General features: G+C 48.7%; 2 protein-coding genes across 7 annotated transcripts in view; both read right to left on the minus strand.

The window, feature by feature from the left end:
• The window catches only part of pod1 (coronin), a 38,449-nt gene extending 32,416 nt beyond the window's left edge, over positions 1-6,033 (minus strand). The window contains exons 1-8 of one of the 2 annotated variants that reach the window (XM_077663028.1): positions 5,899-6,033; positions 5,355-5,446; positions 4,835-4,931; positions 4,647-4,727; positions 4,483-4,553; positions 4,154-4,343; positions 1,916-2,040; positions 985-1,071 (exon numbers count right to left, since the gene is read on the minus strand). In XM_077663028.1, the coding sequence (XP_077519154.1) occupies positions 985-1,071; positions 1,916-2,040; positions 4,154-4,343; positions 4,483-4,553; positions 4,647-4,727; positions 4,835-4,931; positions 5,355-5,417 (714 nt within the window). In that variant the 5' untranslated portion in view covers positions 5,418-5,446; positions 5,899-6,033. Of the gene's footprint in view, positions 1-984; positions 1,072-1,915; positions 2,041-4,153; positions 4,344-4,482; positions 4,554-4,646; positions 4,728-4,834; positions 4,932-5,354; positions 5,447-5,609 lie in introns of both variants that reach the window. The other variant, XM_077663029.1, reaches the window with a different exon arrangement.
• Positions 6,034-6,375: 342 nt separating this feature from the next.
• On the minus strand, positions 6,376-18,850 carry LOC144129115 (uncharacterized). Of its 5 annotated transcripts, XM_077663031.1 has the most exons (7): positions 16,243-16,268; positions 16,042-16,150; positions 11,070-11,178; positions 9,642-9,743; positions 9,462-9,521; positions 7,652-7,873; positions 6,376-6,823 (listed from the first exon to the last, which is right to left on the minus strand). In XM_077663031.1, the coding sequence occupies exons 1-7, from the start codon at positions 16,251-16,253 to the stop codon at positions 6,651-6,653; spliced, it is 786 nt and encodes a 261-aa protein (XP_077519157.1). In that variant the 5' UTR covers positions 16,254-16,268; the 3' UTR covers positions 6,376-6,650. The 5 variants fall into 5 exon arrangements, with proteins under 5 accessions (XP_077519157.1, XP_077519160.1, XP_077519158.1 ...); XM_077663034.1 differs by lacking the exons at positions 16,042-16,150; positions 16,243-16,268 and adding an exon at positions 18,715-18,850; XM_077663032.1 differs by lacking the exons at positions 16,042-16,150; positions 16,243-16,268 and adding an exon at positions 16,560-16,727.
• Between the last annotated feature and the right edge of the window lie 2,606 nt (positions 18,851-21,456).

The raw sequence follows: 21,456 nt of genomic DNA on the forward strand, positions 1-21,456 counted from the left end.
AGCTTTGTAGCTGATGCTATGATGACGCTTTAACCTGTCAAACCACACTAGGCTGCCTTCACATTCAATGATAAGACTGAATCCAAGCTGCCCGGATCTGGCTTGAATTGAATTCTCGCTGAGAGGAACGTTCACACAAGCACGGTACAGCATCTACCATCCAACAGTAGCTCCATTTCCCTTCTAGCCATTGCGGTGTTTCTGGTTATGGTGCTTGGCTGCTGACTCGTAAGACACGGGTTCAATCCCGACCGCGGCAGTCTCATTTCGATGGAGGCGAAATGATAGAGCTCTGTGCACTGTGCGATCAGTGGACATTAAAAAGGCCCAACTATTGAAATTTCCGGAGCCCTCCACTAGGTCGTCCCTCGTAGGTTGAGTCGCTTTGGGGCGTTAAATCCCATAAATCAAACCATTTCCCTTCTAATGGTTAAAAACTGGAGCAGTACTTAGTCACCCCAAATCCAAGTTTTACAGGTTGAGGCAGAAAAGAAACGGCATCACTACAGAAACACTTTGTCGGAGGAGCTGAAGACAGGATTCACATGCTGACATCTGCTTCCACATGTGAGATGAGGACTTTACTACATGAGCGCAAGCATTTGACACGATTCAACATTATATGAATGAATGTGTGCTTATCAGAAGGTGTAAGCGAGAGCACACATGAACAGACCACATGCACTAGAGAATTTTCATACGGTCTAGCTTGAGGTCAAAGCAGTCCTCTCAGGGTCTGGCTGCCCCCTTCAAGAACAAGAGGCATCAGGTCATAGTATGTGCTCGGTTTAATTTTTCACTACCTTTCAACTTTGAAGCCACATTCCTCAGGGTTACTTTTGAGAGGGACACACTGCACCACCACTGAATGACATCTTGCAGAGCCAGAGTAGGAGAGGATGAACCACTTTAAATGTGTCTGCTGGCACAGTGAAATGGACATTAACAGGAGGATGCAAAAAATGTTGGCAAACAATTACTCACACTGCCCAAGCCAGTTGACAGAATGTAGTCAGTGTTCCCCAACCAGATCACTCTGGAGTCTCTGTTGTTGGAATGGCCAGGTGCATGCTGAGGATGTGAAAAAAAAGAGAAAAATTCACACACTTATCTTGACCACAAGAAAGATGGACGTATGTCTACATACACAGGAAACCAGCCAACTGCACTGGTACAAAAACTACACAATAATTTGCAAAAACTTCTACTGCTCTTAAAAAGGCACTTTCTGCCCAGTCAAGTCGATCAGGGTAGAACTCAAATGCAAATGGACCCAATCCTGCTCTACACCAAGCCAATCCGTGAAGTGCGATCGAGAATTTCAATGTTCAATGAGGCAGTTTAATGATATCCAAAAAGCGTTCAAGCCACTTAGTACCACAACCACAGATAGCTGAAAAGTGCCCTCATGCTCCTACAAACAAATGGCATTCACAGAAACCAATAAAGCAAAATTATAATTATTCTCTCTCTGCCAACTTGTTCACAGTGGGGTGGAAGCTACAAGCACAGGGCGACAGCTTTTAAACGCGTGCCGTCTTCATGCATTTGTGAGACAACTACACAGATCTGCAAACTGTTGCACCAAACTCTTAGCTTCTACTACACTATAAACAAGCTGTGAAAAAGGCTACGAATGTGACGATGTTAGAGATGAAATAGAAACTACACAGGCAAATCCCATTCACCGTAAATCTGAAGGCAGGGGTAATTTCTTCAATCAGCCAATTTTCAATGCATTGACACACACTCACAAACTACAGATTTTGTGCAGGATAACAGTTATTGCTGCTTTGCATAACCTGTTTCAACCTAACTGCCAACTCCAATGAATAAAACAGTATCGGAAAAAAATTTATCACCTGGCTCTTCAAAACAGTACTACTGTGTTTTTATAAATGCATAGCACACTCACAAGCAAATTGTTTGGTGCCCTGGGGTCCCAGACCCGTAGTTTCTTGTCCCTGCCAGAGCTCACCAGCTGGTTTCCATCCCCTCGCCAACTCAGGCTCTGAATCAGCTCATCATGCTTCAGGTTGACTGAACAACAAAGAACACAATGGCATCAAGCAAGTGGCACAACGGAAGCCATACAAAATAACAATAATACCATCATTCTGAAAAAAGGTACAACCCAGTAATACACAGGTGTTTAGAAGAAACTGATGATATTCAAGTAAAACAGAATGGACAACAACCACTCATACAAGCAGATAAAGACAACTTCATATAACATCTACTCCCTTCCAGCACGTGATTTTCTGAGCCTCCAAATTTGATCATGCATTAAAAACAGTGATCATAATACATTTTTCAAAAGAAAACACCTTGGGCATGGTTGGCTGTATTTCCCAAGCTTGCAACATGACTGGCAACATCATCATAAAATGACTGCTGGCAGAGTACCAGCAGGTATTTATAGTGGTAAAAGCTCATATTGAGTTTAGCAAACAGCATAGGCCACAGGCTGAGCCAATATGCTCAAGTCAACGTGAGCAAAATGACATGCACTTTATTATGTACCATGCAGAAGTTCACTAGAACTTCTTCGAGAACTCTAGCTTTCGTCACTAGATGACACCACATTGTTTTGCATTTCTTGGATGAAGTGGCAACTACAGTTTACAAAAAGTTCTGTCAATGAGGCGCAAGTCTTTGTGCCTTAAAAGCTTTGGGTGTGGAAACTAAAATGGACTCTACTATGCTAAAAATGTCTAATTACTGTCTGAAGGGTGAGATTTATGTCAGTTTTTGTTACATCGCTTTTGCCAAAGTGCAATCGCCATCGCGTTCGCTGGTCACGGTTGCCAGCACTCGGATATATAAAAGCGGGTGAATGCACTGCTAAAAACTCTTGGTAAAGATCTATAGCATTTCTAACAAAACTGTTGTGAAGTCGAACAACTTAGATGCTGAGAAAAATTGTGTACTTAAAGTTCAGTGTTCAGTCCATTATAATTAAATGAACAAATTCATGACTTCAAGTGTGACTTCACAAATTCATAACCTTAGTTGGCTGGCCGTAAGTGGCAACGCCATCGGGAGCTCCTTTTTAAACTGTCCTGATGCTTCTTGCTTTCAGAGCGCTAGCGTTAGAACGCCCACTCGCATAATTCTCCACAGTCGGTTTGTCGGGTCCATTCAAGCTGAGCAGCTGCCCACTGTGGCAGGTGGCAGTTCAATTAATGATTGGTTCCGAGAGGTTGCTTGGAAAGAGCAATCGGGGTCTCATGAGCCCCACTGGTGGCAGCACCTGTCATTGAAGGGCAGTGGCACATCTCTTAACCACTACGCCACTCTGCTAGGAGTGGTATAAGGAGTCTCAGCGATATATATGGGCATAAACCCATTAACGTTATCAGATCATACCCTTAAGGCAGAGCTTAAGTCCGATTTCGCCTCTTTTTCTGAAGCCTGCTTGACATTGAAAATTGAGTCTCAAACAGAAACCAGTCTCAAAGTGAGTCTCAAAGTGAAAACTAAGTGCTAGCACACCTAATTTGCATTTGGCCTAACCACACTAAATGGTCCACCATTTATTTTGCACTTTACTATTCATAATCAGAGTTAAAAAAATATGTTCCAAGCCACTATCACGTTTCATGACAATTCAAAACTTATTTTGCAGCAATAACTCACTCGTAGCAGAATCATCAAAACTGTGTGGAAAAGTGTTTGGCACATCACGAGTTGATGTCTAAGTAGATTTTTTTTTTTTGCCAATATCTGCTTATATGGTATCCATGCAAGATTGAATGCTGCTCTAGGCTCGCTGCATAACCATACCTATAGTCACTTAAATGTATTATACAACTTATAAGCCACAGCTATGATCAAAATGCATCTGTGTTCCTAACCACTACGCCAGTAGTGGCAGAGTTGTACTAGAAAACACCATTTCTGATGGTCTTAAATGCAAAGACGCATGTCTCAATACACAAGTAATGCTTATAAAAGAGGGACGAACCTAGGGCAGAAATACAGTAGCTTTCATGCAACATTTTAGACCCCCTTTCAAAGAGGTAGCTCACCAGCTCCCTTTTTATGACCTGCCTTCATGAATTCGCCTAGTATGACCACAAATAAAGTCTCCACCTGACATGAGAACCCCCATCAGAAAACAATGCTTTCTTTGTTTTTTATTAATACTTACTGCCGAGCTCAGATTGCTTGACTAGGTCCCAGATCTGGACAGCACTATCAGCAGCCGCAGCCAGGAGACAGTCCACAGCTGGGTTAAAAGCCAAGTTCTCAATACGAGACTTGCCAGGGTGAAGAACAATTTCTGGGTTTTGGGGCACATTAGGCACAATCCCGCCGTCAGGAATCCTCCAGATTTTGATCTGCAGTGAAGAAGCCCATGAAGCTAGGCCATTTTTTTTTCTTTTTACAAGGCCACGCACTAAATTAAAAATCAAAACAGTAACGAAATACGAGTCTCAGAAACGCGAATAAACATTTACGGATCAACGAACAGCTTACGGTGGCGTCGTGGGAGCAGGTAGCCAAAAGTCCGTCGTCATATGGGCAAAAATCAAAGTCTGTTATGAACTCTGGAAAGTAAACGAGAAATAAGATTTCTTTAAAACGTTGTGAAGAAATAAGGCGGTCACAGGTGCGTATAAACTAACGCGATTTGTACACACCGGAATGTGCATGCAGTAAAGGGCAATTCTTGCTCTTTTTTCCCGTGTCATCTAGCGGCAGGACACCTAGGCTGCCACCGCCTGAAGAAGGATAACGCCAGCAGTTAGCAATCAGAAACGCGATAAACAAATCAAATGAGTTAACGAAATGTCTAAACCAAATAAAACTGACTTATAAATGCACTCACCTCGGTTATCAACGCTGAAGACTTTGTGCAAAGCGCTTGCCTTTATGTGGTTTCCGAACGACTGTGGCGCGCCGACAGATATGTCGAGAACCCAACCCTGAAATTGAAAAGACGATTTTTCTTGGCAAAATCGCGCATGCAAAGACTCGAGATAAGAACTCGGCAAAGAACGCGCCTCCTCCTCGTCCAAGAACGGCGCATTTGCGGCGTAAGGCATCCCGTGCGCAAATCGAAACTGGCGGCTCAATGTCCAGACGCAAGTGATCCACAAGCTTTGCCACGAAGCCGGCAGCGTAGGGACGAGAACAGTGATTCACTCGGCGGAGGAAGCGCGGTGCAGTTACTGCGCCCATTATAACACAGGGCCATTCTCGCACACTCTATCTCAGACGGAGCGGTACCGCGTAAAGGTCGAACAGCCGCTAAGAAGGCGGTCGAACGTGACAATTAAAAATACTACGCTAATGAAAACACGCGCAAGACGACGACCGTCAGCGACAAGATTGATGAAGCAACTCACCTCGCCTTTCTTTGGGACTTTAGGTGTGGCATTTTTATACTTGGAGCTCTTGAAGCGATACATAGAACGCCGGGTGCATAAACTGAGTATTTCTGCGGAAGAGAAAAAAAAAATGCCAGGGAGAATGCAGACGCCCAAAGTGGCGTATGGGCGATGTCAGCAGCTGCGAGCAGGCGGCTCAACAAAGGAACTGGTGAAGTCAGCCACCGAAACGAACCAATCTGACACGAACGAGGGCCACGATGCCCTACTCACAGCCTGAAATCTCTGCGTTCAATCCAGTCAGCGCCGTCCGGCAGCGCTCACGGCCAATTTGGCACGATCAGGCTCCAAAATAGAGCCGACAACACATTGCCGAACCTGTCAGCTGCACCACACCACCACCGGCTGCAGCAGCCCCTGTTGACAGATCATTTGGCTTCGTTCTGTCCAAACCTGGCGCTCGCGGCTCGACACAAGTGTCTTCGATAGCCCGTGTAATGGTTGACCGTCCCTTAGGTAATTCCACGAACCTGAAGAGAAGCGTCAAGAAACAAATACATACGTAGTGCAGACTCCTGCCCCCAAGTTTACTTCAGTGAAGAAACGACGCCTCCCAGTTGGTCACGTGGGAGAACGCGTCACGTGGCCTTGGCTTGACGTCACCGCCACGATCGATAATGATGCGGGGCCTTCAAACCACGCTTCGAACAGCGACAAACGCTTCACGCGTCCTTTATTGGGGCCGCATTAGAGACGTCTGCTGCGGACTTGATTTGATTAAGAAAGATGGCTAGTATGTTACGCCTATGTGCTTGAAATTATACTGCAAGATTCATGGCTTAGTGTCGAAGCGCCTTGAAGGGCGGCCTATAATCGAAAAATAATTTGAATATACGAGAAAATTAAAGAACGTCGAAAGTTATAGACTTTTTATGATAAATATTTTGTTCAAAAAGCCTTAATTTCGCACACAGAGGCATAAAACCGCTCTGCTCAATCTGTGTGAAGGTGCGGAAGAAGTCAGTCGTTCTGAAAGACGCCTTTTGGCACAATTTATTAATGACATTCGAAACCACACATCGCACCTGATGAATATATACAGTTGTGCAAAATACACATGATAATCAACAATGCACTTTTTATCATTTTCAGATCTTCCTGAATACCTGTGGCAACTCAACAGCCACACACACAAGCACACACTTCACTCGCATTGCTATCGTCCAAAGCTATGCAGTTGTGTGACGCGCTGAAAGGCCCACCGCCACTTCACAAAAGTAAGTTCCGGCTTGCAGTTGGTCACAAAGATACTTGTTAGCGGCAGCTGCTGCACAACATCCCCAAGATGCCGATGAGAAATAAGAGCCCCAGAAAGATAAAGACGGCGGTGTGAACCCAGAAGGCAAAATAAAAAGCCGTCGGCGAGCAGTAGTGCGCGCTTGTGTCGTCTTGCGATGGCCACAGGCTGCCGTACACGTAGACGCAACCTGCGGGTAGAACAAAGAAAGCAGGAGACAGTATTTAGTTAGTCTGACAATTTGCAACTGAGGTATAGACATTGACGTGAGCTGGACGGTCCCGTGCACCTAGCATTTCAACTGAAGAAGTTGGCAAATGCCAATCCAGTGAGCGAATGCCGGGCAACAGCCTTGATAAGCAAGCACACAGAAGCTCGCACCATCGTGTTGCAGTGAATGCATGATTAACTCGGTATACCCGTTCACTTAGCGAACAAAGCAATCATCGGGAAGTCTCCCAGTCCCGAGATACCTTTTGACGAAATATCGCGCTGTTCTATAAGACACGTGTTAACTAAATTTTTAACACGCCTTTATTTTTTTTTATTTTTGCGCGTAGCGTTTATACGCTTGGCGATATAATGGACCCTGGCTGCACGCACCTACCTACCCTTTACCTGCAGCTATACTGCGACAACGAAAGGCCAATTTCAATTAGGCGGCGAATGCAACGCCGACATAAGGGACTGGAGGTAACTTCAAGGGCACCCATTCTAAAACTGATTGCAGGTACATCTCTCACGTTCCTTGCTCAGGGTGGCGGTATATGTCCTTAGCGAAAAGCTGCCGAGTACTAAAGGCAGTGCGTAGATAGCCCGGCCTGTAGACAGACTCTAGCAGCTTCCGAGCAGTGCGGTGCGCCAAGTGACCGAGCTGAGATCTGAAAACGTTGCGCATGGCATTGCAAGGCTCGTGCTACATGTTCCCCTCCTGGCCCCATTTTATTTCCGATGTCAGTCTTCTTTAGATTAAAGGGAGAAATGCTCAGGGAGGTGGGAATCGCTGCACGATGCCCACCCACGACGAAGACGATAAAGAGCGCCACATTCAGCACGCCCGTGACGGCGCCCAGGAGGAGGTACTTGGGGCTGGCCGCCTCCTGATCGTAGTCGGCCGGCTGCAGGCGCCCCGAACGGACCACGATGTTGCTGACGCCGTTGACGAGAGCCAGCACGCCGCTCAGCACGAGCACGACCGGAACCATGGGCTGGTGTGGGCATTCGTTGATGGTCAAGGCACCTGCAGGAGCAAGAACACACCGGATGGTCCACACGTTAGGCTTAGTGTTCTGCACGCAGCTTCATATGGTTGGTTAGCAACTCCGCTGACTGGACAACTTCATTGCAGAATTAAAAATTATAGGGCTGCGGGAAAAGGGAGCGACAGCCCTGCTGGGGCCTTTTGGACGTCGTGGATATTAGTGAGTATGAATACAACGAAATCAGATTTGGTGATTTAAGAGACATTAGCAGTTTATTGTATAGCGGTTGTTGTGCAGCCAACGATGGTAGCTGCGGAGTACAGAGACCTTTCATCCACCAGGAGTATGCAAGCTGCTCTGGCAATTACTCCAGGACAGGTTCGTACCAGATGTCGGGGTATGGGGCCGTTTTAACGCAAGAGCGCAGGTACCCCCAAGTCGGCCGGGAGCAACAGATCGCTCCGACAACCTAGGTGGGCCACATTGGTCACGTGACATTGTGGCGTCATCACAACCTGCCCACCACGGGATTATGAGTAAACTGACCACCATGGTCAAGTAAAACTCTAGTTTGGGCGAGTTGGTTCATGTTGAAAGAAAAACTGGTAATTGCGCAAGAAACGGGGACACAGAAGGCACACAAAAGACAGGACTGACAGGTGGCGTCAGTCCTGTCTTTTGTGTGCCTTCTGTGTCCCCGTTTCTTGCGCCATGACCACCATGGTAGGCGGCAGTTAAATTAATGAGCGGCTGCGAGAGGTTGCTCTGGAAGAGCGACCTGGCTCTCACAAGCCTCACCGGTGCATGGCAGCACCTGCCATCACAGGGCAGTGGCGCAACGCTTAACCGCCGCACCACTGCGCCGGGAGCGGTATGAAGACTCCTAGCGATTTATGAATGTAAGCTCGAGAATGATCAATTTCGCATATACGGGCATTAACCCATTAACTCTATCGCGTCACATTAAGGCGGAACTTAAGTGTTCACTTCTGTTTTTTAAGCCAACCCTCGACATATAGCCTTGCATTGATCTATATCAGGGGTGGCCATACAGGCATGTGTAAAGAGCCATAAAAATATAATCTTTTTAGTGAGGAGTTAAAAAAAAAAGCGGGGGGGGGGGGGGCGTCGAATTTTTTTTTCATTTCTTGCGACAAAGTTAGTGGTATAACAGTGAATCCCACACATGCAGTGATTGCTCAATGTGCCTCTGCATTGAGATTCCCCATTCGTCAAGCAAGCATTTTGAAGTCCGGTTATATCTGTAGAGGCAGAAATGGGAGAGACGGGGGAGGGGGGAGGATGCCACAAGGTCGGGAGCCGCACTTGCGCCCGCGAGGAGCCGCATGCGGCTCGCGAGTCAGAGTTTGGCCACCTCTTATCTATACTCGCCTCACACACTGAATAATCGAAAAACTTCATTGCAACACTGAGTAACAAGAAAATCTCTCACTGGATGCCCTGCGGACCTGTGTGCCTACAGCCCTGGATAAAACCTTATCATACAATTTTAAAACCACGGAAAGCAAGTGTTGCGAATACGCCACGACTGGAATCTGCGGGACAAAGACCCCATGGTCAGGCAACAAAGCTTCCTCCCCTTATGGGAGTACATAAAGAACTCACCTATAATCAGGGAGGCGGCGGGGATTAGGAATGTCGCCAGGACAACAAGTGTGAACACAACTGGAAAGAGACGAAGAAAAAATAAATCGAGAGAGAGGGGGAGGGGGGTGCGGGCGACAATACGGCTGAAGCCAGCATGGATCGCGCCTCAGCGAGTTTTCCAGGGAAGCGTGCACTCACTGTAGTTGAGGCAAAGGGTCAAGACGGCGGCTGCCACCTCCTGGGGATCATGGTCCGGGTACTCTTCCCGAGCCTGCCGCAAACGCTCGAGCACGGACTCGTCTGCACGCACACGTGCACCCAGGATCAGCAATCGAGAGTGCAGGAACGGAAACACCCTGAGGGGTGTTAATGGGTATACTTTATCCGGAAGCTCGCTCATCATCGTCCCCTTACACCCGAACGGGTGTATTTTGTCGGAAAAATAGGAATTGTTTAAAGCCCCTGAATAGGTTTTTTTATGACTTTAGAACTGCGTTCACATCCGCCAGCGATTGGGCCAGTTGAAACATCGCGGTATATTATCGTTGCGTGCCTTACAGGTGCAGTTGGAAGGGCACAGGTGGTGAGGGTAGCTTCCGCCAATACTTTCATACTCCTAGCACCACAGCACTCAGTTCAAACAACCGGTTCGCGAATCACGCTCCACGAAAACTATTTTTGGGGCTCAGCGAAGCAGTAAACCGTTAAGCTCTCGGTATCGAGGCAGACGCAGACACGGCTGACCAAAATGGTCGACCAAGTGGCGCCGCGCGTTCCCTCCTCGAAGGGAAGACGCAGTGTATCTGTTATTGTTTCGCTTCTTGAACAGCAGTCGAAGGTGACAAACTTTTGTCTTTAGTCTATTTTTGTAGCGATATCTATATTGCGGTAGCATTTCGAGCCTTCAGCGTAACGGCGCGCCACCCGCTGTCACGTGGTGCGGAGCAGCTGCCGGCGGCGTGGCGCCGTGGCTGATCACGTGGTTGGTCACGTGACCAAGTTCCGCTCGGCCAGCTGTAACTATCACGTCACTCCAGGTTTAACCAGAGCTAAAACCACCGCCAATTTTTTTATGTACAGAAGTGCGTCAGGGATGTTGGCCGCTTCCTTCGGACCGCCAACTACTTTCTTTGTGCAACCAAGCCGCAACACGAACACACAATACTGGCACTGATTTTTCTTCTTTATAGATCCGCTCTCCCAGATGATATATATTTCACGGAGCTCTAATCAGGTGGGTAGCCGGTTAGGCTTAACGAACCCTCCCCTTACACGTGGCGAGCGAGTTGGTATACGGCAATAAACAAATATGCTTGCTTATAGCACATCTCATGCATGAAGCACGTAACAGACAATTCCCCGGCCATTTCTAATTACTGCCGCGCAGACGTCACTGCGACACGCTATAGAAGCCTCCGTCAGGCACGCTATTAGTGCGAGCGGCGAGGACGCGCACATAGCATAACGAGCGCGTCAACGGAGTTAGAAATGAATGGGCGCTGGAGCGAATGCATGAACCGCAATGCATGGACAGCGAGTACACGCGTCGTACATTGCAGCCGTAGCCGCGTGGCGAACGAGCAACAGCACGTAATAGGGTGAGTCAGCACACGAGGGGGCGTATACCGTTGCCGAACCAGAAGCGCGACACCGAGGGTGGGGCGTTGCTGGTGCTTCCGTAATGCATGGCCGCCGCCAGGTCGATCGGGTCGCTGCTGACGTTGATCCCCTTGGCCTGCGAAAACAGAGGGGGGAAAGGGTGGCTGCAATCAGCATCCGTTTGGGCGCAGTCACAACCGCTGCAATTGTTGTTGCTGTTAGTGACTATTTATTAATCAAATAGCAATGGAAGGAAACGATGTTGCTCGCAGCGGCATCTGCCATCGAAACGTAAAGCACCTGGGCTGCGACCAGCGGGAATAAAAGGTCAGGGAGAGGGAAAGAAAGGAGGGAGCCATAGTTTGGTTTATGGGGTTTTAACGTCGCAAAGCGACTCAGGCTATGAGAGACGCCGTAGTGAAGGGCTCCGGAAATTTCGACCACCTGGGGTTCTCTAACGTGCACTGACGTCGCACAGCACACGGGCCTCTAAGAATTTCGCCTCCATCGAAATTCGACCGCCACGGCCGGGGATCGAACCCGCGTCCTTCGGGCCAGCAGCCGAGCGCCATAACCACCCAGCCACCGCGGCGGCAGAAAGCCATAGTAAGAAAGGACAGGGGTAGAGGGTAATATACACTATGTGCAAATACAGAATATGGGAATGAATATGGGATGGTGCGCCGCGCATGATAGGAGTAGTGCTCGGTACAGGAGCGTTCAAATGCTAGGAAAGCAATTTCGCGAGTTTTGTAGCCGAAGAAAACAACCCCACACTTCCCCCGCGGCGGGTTTGGGGAAGAGACCATTCCTGTACCAACGCACACTAGAAACTATTAATAGGAAAACCACAGTGGCCCTTATTTTTCCCAAAGAGATATATAGCTGTTAACGCCATCCTTTGCCTGCGCACACAACAGCCAGACTCACCTATAGATGTGAACACGAAACACAGCTTTCAAACAGCGTGGGCGAAGAAACCGAAATCGACTCTAGTCGTTTTTATGAACCGACGTAACAATGACCTATTATAGACCTTACCAGCGAACGAAAGGAAACACGCTGCGTATACGAGGGCCGACATCGATCGAGGGAAACAGTTGCGCTACTTCAAAAACACGGTGCTCGACGGAATAACCGCTCCGAGAACAATTATTTCGCAAGCATGCGACGTAAGTTTACTACGCATGTGCTCATGTCAGAATTCGGTCATTTGTTCAGGGAAATTTCTTACGTAGTCTAGTACGTGGCTGTTCGTCAGCGTTTGCTTTGCATAATAATAATAATAATTGGTTTTGGGGAAAGGAAAATGGCCCAGTATCTGTCTCATATATCGTTGGACACCTGAACCGCGCCGTAAGGGAAGGGATAAGGGAGGGAGTGAAAGAAGAGAGGAAGAAGGAGGTGCCGTAGTGGAGGGCTCCGGAATAATTTCGACCACCTGGGGATCTTTAACGAGCACTGACATCGCACAGCACACGGGAGCCTTAGCGTTTTTCCTCCATAAAAACGCAGCCGCCGTGGTCGGGTTCGAGCCCGGGAACTCCGGATCAGTAGTCGAGCGCCCTAACCACTGAGCCACCGCGGCGGGTCGTATGCTTTGCACATATGCGGAAGGGCGACTTTACTGCACTTGAGAGAATGGGCTTTGTTTTGTTTGTTGGCTACCCTGTATACAGGAAGAAGGGAAGAATACAAATGTTTTCGGAAATAAGGGATGAGAGGGAAAATAAACAGAGGATAGGAATTTAAAAAAGGAGGGAGGGACCGGAACGTTAGCTCTTCTGGGCACATGCTCTGACTTGCGTCCGTTTCGAAAACGTGGCGACACCTGATTCGACCGCAGGGGACGCAAGTTAGAATGAGGGATGTGGTTAACTTTCCCGCCTTCCCTCTCCCTCCATCTCTCACTCGTCTTCTCTCTGAATGACCTGAAGTTCTGAAACGGAAACGATTTCAGGTCGAGGTAGCAAGCAAAGACCAACACGACGAGACGGGTGACGAAAAACGTCGTTAGAGAAACGTTAGGGACCATGCGCGCACACACTCCGAGCACTACGCAATGGGCGCCATGCTCAAGTCTCGCGAACAATGTTAAGCCGCAGTTCGGTTGCAACAGCGCTCGTGTTCATGCGGCTCCACTTGCGCAAAAGCATCGTAGGCAAGGGTATTCGGCCACAAAACGGTTCCTTCAATTCGCAGCGCACCCTTGAAGCACTTAAACTGAGCAGACCCGCGTCTCTTGTGTTAGCATGAATTGAGAAATTGACCGGAAGACCATGCAACCACCTGACGCGACAAAAGCTACGTTGGAATCATCCTCGATTACGACACTGATTTTACTTTAATGTTTTTACCGGGTGGGTGGGAAGGTGGCTGGTGGGCTGCGCTTCTGCAGAGCAGCTGGCTTTCCCACTGTCTTTGAATCAGTAGCTGCGCATGTGGTTCCTTCGCTGTATACGCTTGTGTGCACAGTTGCACTCAGAATTATAGCTACAACTCATAACTCGAAATATGGGCTGAATGTGAGAGGGTGAACGTGGGTGGGAGTGGGGTGAGGAGGTGGATCGAGGGTGTCGGTGGATGGGTGAACTACTGTTGCTCTCGCAGTAAAACGCAACCCAGCTGAATATGACAGGAAATTGTCTACAACAAGTTCCATGGGCCCGATGAGAGCTGCCGGCTTGTCGTTATCGCAGTAGCACCGGCTCAACACGCAGTCAACGACGGAAACACGTGCCGCTATCGGCTGCCGCGCCCACAAAAATCTCTACAGTCCTGACAGCGCCGGTTGCGAATATACACTACAGGGTATGCGGCCATTGTGACAAGAATGTGTCACTAAGAGAAAACTTTACGAAAGGGAAAACACAGACACTACGTGTATTTCGTCTTTGCGAGCTGTTTTTTCGTGGGCAGGTTCACACCGCTGAAGAATAATGTTCAAGATAAACTTACTCGAAACTCTTCCATAAAGGCCACGGAACGGTCGGAATTCCGCGATTGTGCGAGCCCTGACTATGCGGAATTGTTTTTGCCCAGGAACAGCCGCTGAGAAGTCTACGCAGCTGTTCATTGAAATATGCGGCTGACAGCTCAGGCCGACAACCGGACACTTGCCATCGGCGATGTATAACGCGGCGACCCATGAACGGGCCGATGGAAAAAAAAAAATCGAAGCGAGCCCTCGAGCGCAACACCTGCAGCAGCATAATCCCGGAAAGAATGCGACGCTATCTCCGTTCCTTCTGGCAGGCGACAACCTTGCCTTTGTGCTTCGCGCTTCACGGGTCTATCTTTACGACACCAAAATCCCCCGAAATACCGGACGCTGAAATCCCGCAAATACTGGGCCACCGCTGCGGCTACACCTCAGCAAAACAACGCACTTTATATATTTTGTTCGTCTCCAGCAAGCAATTCAATGTTACATTGGATAAGTCCAGCAATTACTTCGTGCGCGCAGAGAGATCTCGCTGTGCTAAGCCTCCCCGCCCTCAACAAAAGGCCATCATCACCACCTAATCCCCACCATCAGACGGGTGGACTGCAAGGCAAAGGCCTCACCCGTAGATCCCCACTTAGACATGTCCTATGCCAAATGAGGCCCCTCTTTCCGAATAGCTGCACTCCGTTGACCCAACATACTATCATCATCACCATAATGCCGCTTTGAGTCCAGCGCACGTTCATGTCATGCTGGGTGAGTATATAGCTACGGTGGCTACTGTAATATAGCCACAGCCGTACTTTTTTCTTTCCCTCAAGCAGGATAAAGTTACTTTTGCATCTTTTTGCTCTTGTTCATTAGGGAAGTGTGCCATAAGGCGTAATTTGCGAAAGGGGGAACTGAATGTAGGAGATGGAAAATTAAAAGTAGGAGTGAAGACCAGTTTCGCTGAGGTAGTTGCAGTGGTTGCCGATGAAGTGATTGTTCATAGTCCACTTCAGATAGTCACGTTCGCGGTTCCACCGCAAGTCCACCTCCCTGACGAGCCGTTTTCTAATAGGAGCCGTCACTGGGCACGTCCACAACAAGTGCTGCACATCACAAATGTCCATTAGGTTACTCCAAGGTTTGTTCAATATTACAAAAACGTTAGAAAAAACGATGACTGAAACATTGGATTCACGTTTGACCAATACAAAATGCAAGGCTGTCGTAATGTTTCGTTGCTACCTGCGAGGCTATTAGTGCTGCTTTTTGAATTTTCGCTGGGGCACGGTCTGAGAAAAATGTGGCCGGGTTCCTTCGAACTGGTTCGACCCAATGGGCACTGGAACTCCCATGGACGTACGGCGGACGTCCTAAACGTCCACAAGACGTCCATGGGAGTTCCAGCGCCCACTGGGGACCCTTAGCTAACGGGCGTGCACTCAGGAGGCCTGGTAGGCAAGGACGCACTTTTGACACATGTGTCGACGCAGTGGATGACATGCTCGAAAAACGAGCGATTGCATTCGTCTGAAAAAAAAAAATCTTTGCGGCTGTAAATCTGTACTCTGGGCCGCCGCGGATGTTCAGTGGTTATGGTGCTCGGCTGCTGACCCGAAAGGCGCGGGTTGGATCCCGGCCGCGGCGGTCGCATTTCGACGGACGCAAAATTCTAGAGGTCCATGTACTGTGCGATGTCAGTGCACGTTAAAAGAACACCAGGTGGTCGAAATTTCCGAAGCCCTTCACTACGGCGTCCCTCATAGCCAGAGTGGCTTTGGGACGTTAAACCCCCATAAACCTAAAACCTAAACCTGTACTCCATTGCGAAATAATGGACAAAGAAGAAAATGTCACGTGTTCTCTCAAACCAACTGAAAATAAAGCGTATATTAGAGATAAAGTTAGAATGATAGCCCAACAATTCGCGTGCTTCCAGTGACTTCAGCAATCGGGGGAAAAAAAAAACGACACCAAAAAGGACAAACTAGGAAAGGCACCATATATGACGCGGTCGTATTTGTGAACGACAAGCGCGCAAATGGCAACAGCTACATTTCGTACATGCCGGGCTCTCTCCTCTTTCGTTGGCCTTGACTTGCGGCACAAGAGCAATTGAAGCACGGGTGAAAGGCAGCAGGGGAGGAGGAGAAGCAGCCGCCACAGGCTCCCTCTGTCGCGACGCGCATAAAGAGCATCGCGGGAAACTGATCGGTTTCGCAGGCTCATTAGCATGCTCCGCCGCGACGTTCGCGAAATGTTTACCTCCGGTACATCGCCGCCAGGCCCGCAATAGTTGCCGCTCGCACGTACGACTAAGTATGAAGAGCACGCCTCTTTTGGCTGAAAACGGAAATAAAACCCGTTCCGACCGCACCTCGCACGCTGTCAGATAAATATGCTGCTTCGCGCACGCTCCGAACACGTCAGACAGTCGCGCATCCATCCATACTCGAGCACGGAGGCGGCTGTTGTGCTTGCAACACGGTTCGCAAGGTCGCCGAACGATCGTTGAGCGCAGTACCGTCGCCGCCTGTCGCGTCGCTCGAAGAAACGAGAGCGGCGCAGCCTCATGGACTCACATTGTGAAGCAGGTTGTCTTTGCTGCAGTACATGACGCGTCTTCTTCCGTCGGCCTTCGCTACGCACAGCAGGGCATTCGAGCAGAGCCGCCGTACAACCGCGGAGGAGGCGCAATCGGCTCCACGGCTAGCGTGACGAGCGGGCGGCGCGCAGCTGTTCCAGCGGCAGCTGCCAGCGGCGTTCCCTCCGCGCCTCTCTTTTGCACTTTCACCGTCGGCAGCGACAAAGGCGCATCGCGGCGGTCGACGGCTCTACGCTCGCGCTGCGTCGCGCCGGTCGCTCGCAGTGGTGTTTGTTTGCCCCTGCCAACAAGCATGCACACAGTCGCCAGTACAAGTCGCTGTCGGCGTGTCGAATACCTCTCGTCTGTTGCAGCCACAACGCGTTTGTGTACGCGTACACGGGATACCCGCGATGTTTGGGCTACCGGCGTGGGAAGCAAAGCACGCGGACGTTGTGCAGGAGCAACGTGGTACACCCGCGAGACGAGGAGGGATGTCTCGGCGGACGTACACACAGACGCAGCCGATCTCTTCCGTCCCTCAAGGAAATGCGATGCGCTGGCAGAAAGGGGGAAGGCCGGATCGTTTAATCTCGATGCGACACGCACTTCGTCGCGTCCTGGGTCTCTGGCCTGTGAGCGACGAAGTACTGCCAGTGCAAAAGGTACTACGTAGCCAGACACAGGCTTCCGCTTTTTGAAAGGAAAGTTGGAATTTCTAAGTCTGAGCCATCTGAACTCTCAATTTTACTTGAACGCCACATTGCGCAATGAGGAAAAATGTGGTAATTGTAGAAGCTTGACCGTTTGGAGCTCTTGGAGTAAAGGAAGTCCTGGAGCGCAGGCTACATTTACCGCTTAGAGTGCGTTATCGGATACAATGTAGTCTTTTTGACCACGAGTCTGTGTGCCTCAAGAAGTAACGTAAGGGCGCGATACTGAGAAAATTACCGCTTACAGTGCACTTTTCCACAACAACCTGTCGACCGCTTCGTGCAGCGAACGCACTTCCCTGCACGACATGAGAAACACCCGTCAGTAGTGGTGTGCAGACGAGAGTAGGCGAGGGGGTGACAGCACAATTCAAAACGAAACTTCTCTCAGTCATGCTACGTACTCTGATCTGGCTACACAAAACGCCAGTAAGGCTATACAAATAAGTTTCGATGGTTATTCAGTGGAAACTCGGAAGAAGAAAAACAAGTTCATGTAGGTAATGAATGTCACGAAACATTCGGAGGATGACTTCTTCAAAGTTTTGTCTCCCACAAAAAAGCTGAGGAGTACCTTAGCATGCATGGACGGCGGTAAACAGTTTAGGTATCAGAGCAAGTGAAGGTTTCCTGCATGGAATACGCCTTGAAGATGACAGAAAACAAAGCGCGCGTGAAAACAAAAACATGTGGAAACTCAAAACACAAGGCAGAATTTCTCGCTTGTTGGGACGCAAGCCTCCTTGGATGGAACGAGAGTGGTGCTTCGTTGTCGTGGGCAAGGACAATAAGTCAACTGAAGCTCTACAAAATAACTTAATCTAGTCGACTTAAATCGGATAAGGCTATTGAGCGTCCGCTTGAAAGCAGAATACATTTTTATTTGAACATTTGCCTCCACAATCTGGTGATGAGGGCAGAAGAAACGAAGGAACTGGCCTTCGCACTGCTGTTCACCGTTAAGACACATGGGCAGCAGTTATTTCAGGACAGTTATGCAGGAGAGGTGACCTTAGAAACATACTCCAACAATACATGAGTAAAACGTGTACTCATTAGTATAGGCGAAGAATGAAGTTAAGCGGACATTAAAGTAGTACTACACCTGCAGTCCAGTTTCTGAGCGCGACACTTATGATTAAGCTAATTTTTTTTTTGCACCCAGGGGTGCACTGTAAATGTAGAAGCATATATGTGATCCATATTATGAATATGAATCGCTACTTTCTATTCTCAGGAAACCCGCCATCCTCCCGGCAGAAGGCTCATAAAGCACTATCGAAAACGTAAACCACTGTACTATCCTGTTCCCCCTACCTCATAGGAAACTGCGCGAGCTACTACGAACAGCGCGAGACTAAAATTTGAGAGAAAAAGACGTACCACGGATGCACGCAGCGGTGCAGATAGCGGTTACTAAGGCAGCAGGAATAAACTCACGTTCTGCGGAGCGCCGTCTAGGATCCTGCTCTGTTCTCAGCGTACGGCAGACGCGTCCCGAGACGCCATGCAGCGACAAGCGGCGCCCATCCCAAAGCTTGTAATCGGCGCTATCAGCCACGCACACGCATTTCCGATAGCGCCGAAGTTTATCGCCGGAGCAAAAACGCGGCTCGACGGGTTGTTAAGGGGGATTATCGTTGCTGCTCGGTGGGCTTATCGCGAGAGCGGGAGAGCCACCTTGTCGTCGCAACGTGCAATTGGACGCGATAATCCGTTCGGGTCTCAGTAACCTAGCGGAAACAATGTGGAATGACGCCGCGACAGGCGGATGTTGAAACTCGGTCAGTGCGCCGGCGACTCAACAAGGTCGACATTAGTTCCGCTTACACGAACCCGACAGGAGCGGTTTGAGTCAAGCGTCGGGGCAGGTCGGGACGAGCAAAGTCGCGCCGACTCGGTGAATGCGCGTTTACATGAACTCTATCTAGGCTAAAGAGCGGTGCGAATGTAGGGACGCCCAGCGTTGAGCGGTTGAGCATAATGAGTCGTGGACAATGCGTTTCTCGAACTTTCTTATTCGAAAAATGGAGGCCAATGTATACATTTCACGCACATATCTCGGAGCGGGTGTAACTATACTTAATCCCCTGCTTAAATTCTCTTCTGAAGTAAACCCGGTCATAGTGTGTCATGGGCGTAAGTTTTAGGCGCGCGCCCTCGGAAAAAAATAATAAACCCGATGGACTATGTGTCTCTCCTTTGAGCGCAAAATGATATAACCCTGTCAACTTTCGGCACGGAACGGTGTTCAAGCTCACTGACCGCAAAGTCGGACGCCAGTTTATTTTATTCGTTTCTTTTCCAGGCACTGCCAACCTTATGCAACAACGTCTTGGGCAGGAGTGGGTGGACAAATCATACAAAAGTTAAGCAAGATTTTCGAAATAAGCGTACTTCAAGATAACTCAAGAGATGAGGAAAAAAAAACTTCGCGAAAAGGAAGCATTGACAATGAAGACAATGAAAATAGAGTCGAGCACAGCTCTGGTAATACCAACATTTCTGGTGCAAACAGATTACAACGCAATATAGGTATCTGAAGACAAATGATCTATCAAAACTAGGGATCAGCCTTGAACAACATTTGCGCGTTTTAATACACAAAGCTGTACTGTAACTGCAACACAAGTGCGAAAGTGGTTACATGACAATAAAACTTGAGAAAAGGCGATTACACAACACAAAGGTAGGTACAGAGTAGATTACAGAGCATTTTAGATTGACTTAGAAGTGCTTACGTGAATGAATCGAGAGTCTAGCATTCAACAGATTGGGCATCTTATCCATTCCGGTTACGTGACGTCCGGGGAAAAGAAAAGAAAGAGTTCTTGCATACATTTGTTTTACATGTGAAGCCTGTAACCTTTTTGTTGTGGAATGATCTGGCAGTAGGCGTCGGTGGGTTTGAATGTTTAAAGCTTACCATGATCAATTCAAGGTTATCCCGTCAATATACCGCGTTGATTACCTATTTCCGCGGTATTAAAAAAAATACGTTAAACCTACTTAAAGTGATCGTGGAGACTCGGGGGAAGGTACGGGGTGAAGGAGGAAAAGCAAACTGAAAGCATTTACCCTTATATGGTCCCAACCAACCTAACCGAAGTGCATATCCTAAGTTTTGAGCCCACACGTATCAAGCCTCTTCACTTACCCCTCAGGTTTCCAGGAAAGCTGAATGCAGCCCTTTGCAAAGTGGTCGTCAGCATCGTAGACTTCCCACGCCTGAACTTCTTCATGCTTGGCTTTATTCCACTCGTGCTCTGAGATAGCCAACAATACCGGGCTGTGACTGTGCAGGAGTTGACGAAGTAGATGTTTGACGCCAAAACCATGATGGCATATGTTCCGACCCCGACCGTGGTCGTTACATGACGTAGCTGCGATTTTCAGAAGGCGATAGACCATGCAAGAAGTCGGCGATCAGATGTTCAGTGCTCAGGACAAGAACTAGGGGTTCTTCGTGGAGGGGATCCCGAACAAGGTCAAGAACGATTTAAGTGCTCAGCTGCATGCTCTCAGCTACTTTGTTAGCTACTTTCACTGGGGACAGCACAGCCATTCAGGAGCTCTTCAAGCGAATCTCCGAGCAGTTCACTGGTGGTCGGCAGCTGCTCTTTCTTGCCGCGTGTCTTCACTGTATTGCCTATTCGTACCCATTTGCTGGAACAGCGTACAAGTTGAAACCATGTTTGATGACAAGTGTAGGTACTTGTGTCTTCTGCGGCCATGATCCACCGCAAGGCCTTCCTGCACTGGTACGCCGGGGAGGGCGTGGACGAAATAGAGTTCAGGGAGGCGGAGTCCAACATGAATGACCTAATGCCTGAATACTTGAAGTACCAGGAAGCTGCTGATTTTGATGAAGCAAATGAAGAGCCCTAATTTCTTTTCTGGTTTTGTTTTTCAGTAAAGTGTTATTTGTGTTTCGTCCTTAATTCGTACATCCGACAGCAATGGTCACGAACCCCCCTTTTTTTTTCTCCCGTTACCTTTGCTCACCTTGCCACAGGACCATGGCCAGAAGTCTAAAGGTACTGAGAAGCTTCTGACAAGTGCCGAATAGCTTTGTAATGTTTATTCATGCTCAAAGCCGGCGGCGCGCCGTGTTTATCGCTTTTTTTCTGACGAGAGATACTACCTATTTATCTGGAATTTACAAGTGTTGAGGTGCGGGCT

Source organism: Amblyomma americanum, chromosome 4, assembly GCF_052857255.1.
Source record: "Amblyomma americanum isolate KBUSLIRL-KWMA chromosome 4, ASM5285725v1, whole genome shotgun sequence".
Classification (NCBI taxonomy): domain Eukaryota; kingdom Metazoa; phylum Arthropoda; class Arachnida; order Ixodida; family Ixodidae; genus Amblyomma; species Amblyomma americanum.

What these genes read in the sequence shown, in the direction of transcription:
- LOC144129115 (XM_077663030.1), bottom strand. Translation starts at nt 16,212, where the DNA reads ATGCTAATGAGCCTGCGAAACCGATCAGTTTCCCGCGATGCTCTTTAT. An exon ending in GACCCTTTGCCTCAACTACA is followed by an intron (nt 9,522 to 9,641) that starts GTGAGTGCACGC and finishes GTCTCTTTCCAG; the next exon opens with TTGTGTTCACACTTGTTGTC. An exon ending in CTTTATCGTCTTCGTCGTGG is followed by an intron (nt 6,824 to 7,651) that starts GTGGGCATCGTG and finishes TTCTACCCGCAG; the next exon opens with GTTGCGTCTACGTGTACGGC.